Source organism: Aplysia californica, unplaced genomic scaffold (genome assembly GCF_000002075.1).
Source record: "Aplysia californica isolate F4 #8 unplaced genomic scaffold, AplCal3.0 scaffold00352, whole genome shotgun sequence".
In the NCBI taxonomy this organism is placed as follows: domain Eukaryota; kingdom Metazoa; phylum Mollusca; class Gastropoda; order Aplysiida; family Aplysiidae; genus Aplysia; species Aplysia californica.
This window is the reverse complement of record NW_004797622.1, coordinates 294,540-298,277: the sequence shown is the minus strand read 5'-3', so window position 1 is coordinate 298,277 and position 3,738 is coordinate 294,540. Positions and strand designations below refer to the sequence as shown.

The following is a 3,738-nucleotide window of genomic DNA, read 5'->3' as shown; positions in this document are numbered from 1 at the left end:
TGTGTGTGTGTGTGTGTGTGTGTGTGTGTGTGTGTGTGTGTGTGTGTGTGTCTTATAATGTATGACAACTTGATTTCTCCCCAAACGCCCACAGGCGAGCTCTTACCTCAGAATATTGTGTTATCGTGGACTTTGGCACAGATGTCCGTGGTTCGAATCCCAGACTGGGCGTTCTTGAACGTGATCATTTTGTAGAGTTTTTAAGACTCTCAACCCACTTGGCTCTGCCTTATCGGAGATAAACGGTAAATTCGAACCTCCCCTATCTTAATAATCGAGTGGTGTTGATATAGGGCGTTAAACCCATACTCTCGTACTCTAAGGCTCTCAACCACTTTGGATTAGTTCTATTAGACATGGGCATTTAATTCGTACACCCCACCTCTTAAATAGAGCATTAGTGTTGATAGGGGCGTTAAATCCATACACTTAAGTTTAGATGACCAGCGTCTGTGGTGCAGAGGTTAGGCACTTCGCTGCCACAAACAGAAGACCCGAGTTCAATTCCCGAGAGAAGAGCAATTTGTTCCGAGAATCTCTGTCTTTCTGCTGGAATGTTGTATCCCTAGCAGCCCCGATGGGCCCTGAAAGGCAAGGCTGGATGCCTGCCACATAAATGATAATAATGATTAAGAATAGTTGAATTTATGTTACGGATATTCCTGCTCTACGGCATGCTCTGTGCGCTTTACAACCATTATTACTCTAGCAGACCCTTGAACTCTCAGAAACATTCTCGGCTTCCCAGGAAGTATACAGTGGAAGCTGCGGATTTCACGCGCTCACACTAACAAACTGACAAGATCTTTTGCTTGTATAGCTGAGTGCCTATTCCCACCTGGGTGGGGTGAGGAAAATTCGTTTACAGTGTCTTTCCCAAGGACACAACGTCGGGTCCAGGCCACCCACACCTCAGTTAAAGATCTAAATTGTATCTACAGCAGTCCTCCTCACCTCCTTTGCCCCCTCCTTTTGGCGCCTGATTCTTTCTGCAGCCTTTGTACTGCTACTACCAGGCTCCTTCTTGCTGCTGTTTCTAAGTCACACCTCTGATCTTATGGTAGGAAAGATCTACATCTAACCTTCTTGGACAAGGGCGAAAAATCTCGTAGGTCCAGTGTGCAATGGTTGTCCAAAATCGATCAGAGTAGGCTTCGGCTGCCACCCGGGTAAAGTTCAAAATTTTCCTACTAACTGAAAATGTTTGATGTGTTCCTCGCACTCATATGACCATTTAAAACACCAGATTGTTATCCCCCAAAAGTCTATGGCTTCGTAACAATCCCCATCCATCAGTAACTCCCCCCCCCCAAATTTTCAGACTCTGATAGGCCCATGGAGTGGCCGGCTCTTGCTCTCTTCCTGTGGTCTGTGCTCATGGGATACACAGATATGTCCAAGGTCTTCTGGAGAGAGGGGATGGTAAGATCATTTTTTTTTTTTTGCTTATTTGTTGTTACTTTTTTTTTGCTGTTTCGTTGTTTTTGCTGTTGTTTTTTGTTGTTGTTGTTGTTGTTGTTGTTGTTGTTGTTTGTGATAGCCTATTCGTTCGAAATTTTTGGAGCCCCAAAGAGTGCTCTTCACCAGGGCCACTGCCTCTATTGGGTAGGGGTGTGAGGCAGTCCAACCTCCCTGAATCCTCCCCAAAGAGATGCCATCGCCGGACCTCCATGGTGGGGCATTTCTGCAGCCAGTGCTCCAAATTTTGGGGCTCCTCGCTGAACAATGGACAGATTGGGTCCAATGTTTTGGCTATTCTATTTTTTTTGGTAGGCCCGCAGCCCAGAGAAGTGAACGGTCCTGATTTTTGCCAGTAGTGCAGTTGTTGTTGTTGTTGTTGTTGTTGTTGTTGTTGTTGTTGTTGTAGGTGTTTTACGGCGCTCGCAACTGCAAAGGGTCATATTCTGAGTATGCGGGATGGTAAGAACTACTTTTTCTTTTCTCTTTTTTCTGAAAGTGTTTAACGGGGCTCACTACTGCTTGGTGTCAAAGAGTAGAGCGCAGGGGACGATTTTCCGTTGCTGGCAGGTTTCAAACTGGGACCTGGGGGCTCTCGTGGCCTAGAGGTTAAGATGTTGGCCTCTCATTCAAAGGTCCTGAGTTCGAATTTGGGTAGCGACCGTAAAATTTTCTTCCCTGTAATTGTCTCCTTTCTCCCCCTTTCCTGCTCTCTAACAACGTTCTGTCGTCTGATTTCATCTCCTCTTTCTGCCCCCACCCCCTCACCTCCTTTGCCCCCTCCTCTGGGCTCCTGGCTCTTTATGCGGCCTTTCTACTGCTACTCCTTGGCTCCTTCTTACTGTTGTCTTTCAGACTCGCCCCCTGATCTTCTGGTAGGAAAGATCAACACCTAGCCTTCTCGGACAAGGGGATCTTCTGGTAGGAAAGATCAACACCTAGCCTTCTCGGACAAGGGCTAAAAATCTCAGAGGGCACGTGTGCAAGTTGCGCTCGTTAAAGATCCCTTGGTGGTAAAAAAATCGATAAGAGTAGGCTTCGACCGGCACCCGGGCAAAATTTAAAATGTCTTTCCAAGTGAAAAATTTCGTTGTGTCCTGCGCGCTCATGTGACCTCATGCAGTTGTGAGCGCAGTAAAACACTTATAGAAAGCAGACGACATAACATTTATAGAAAAGAGGTGAAAGGAAACTATTTTAAAAGAAAAATGTCCGTCGCTGTCCGGTAAAAAACCTGGGACCTATTGAATGAGAGACGGGCGCTGCACCTCTACTGCCGTACGCTGACAAAACGCCTTTTTTCTAATTCACTGCAGCTTTGAGAAAGGCACCATTTTTTCGTTTTTCTTATAATATTTCAACTATTTTGCCAAGTGGATGAACGGTTGATCTCGTACCCTGAAGAGAATGCCATTCACTGCGCTCGACCGATATTGAAAGAAAACCGAAATTCGCTGAGTTCTCGAAACAACTGTGGATAAGAAAACGGCGTTATGTCAGAATACGGCAGTCTAGACCACGAGAGCCCTTCCCCCGTCTATTTGTTTTTGGTTACCTGAAATTGACTAAGGGTTGTAAGTCAGTGTACCTGGATTTAATTTGGAATTACAGGTTTTTGCTTATTGTTTTGGGGATTTTTTTTTCATTTAGAATTTGAATTTTGATATCACAGATTTAGAACTTTCCACACTGTGGCAGTCTCTGTGGTCCATTTGATCTATATATGTGTCCAAAGAATCTACGTCTTTTTATTTGGTGATTTTAGTTATAGATCATTCCCAGCCTGCCATTCGGAGCACTTCTCTATTTCGCAACCCTAGAATTACTAGAAGTTCTATCTGCTCAGTACCTAGTTTTGAGAAATTTGACGTGAAAAGTTCAGTTTCACAACATGTCAAGCTTTTATGAATGCAATTCTTTGAATATTTAGATAACGTCTCCAAAGAGTCTTACGATTTTGATAGAACATAATAATATAATATAGAACATTTGGCCCCTTAGTAACTAAAAGCGTACAAAAATGTCAGATAGAACTTTGTAATTTTCTATGAGATGGCAATTTATTTTTCTCTGTGTCTATGTCTGGCCAAAGGAGCAGGTGGCGACTGCTCTTTTTGCTCAGGCGGCTTTCAACAAAATGCAGAAGCGCACAAAAGATATCGAGTTATGCAGACAGCTCCAGAGAGGGGCAGAGTGAGTTGCAACGCACATACATATACATGTAATATGCGCACGCACGCACGCACGCACACACACACACACACACACACACACACGCGC

At 44.5% G+C, this 3,738-nt stretch overlaps 1 protein-coding gene across 1 annotated transcript in view; it reads left to right on the top strand.

Moving 5' to 3' along the window:
• Positions 1–616, top strand: part of LOC101861058 (transient receptor potential cation channel subfamily M member 2) — an 8,082-nt gene extending 7,466 nt beyond the window's left edge. The window contains exon 5 of the mRNA XM_035970976.1: positions 570–616. Coding sequence (XP_035826869.1) covers positions 570–616 — 47 coding nt within the window. The remainder of the gene's footprint in view (positions 1–569) is intronic.
• The last annotated feature ends 3,122 nt before the right edge of the window (positions 617–3,738 follow it).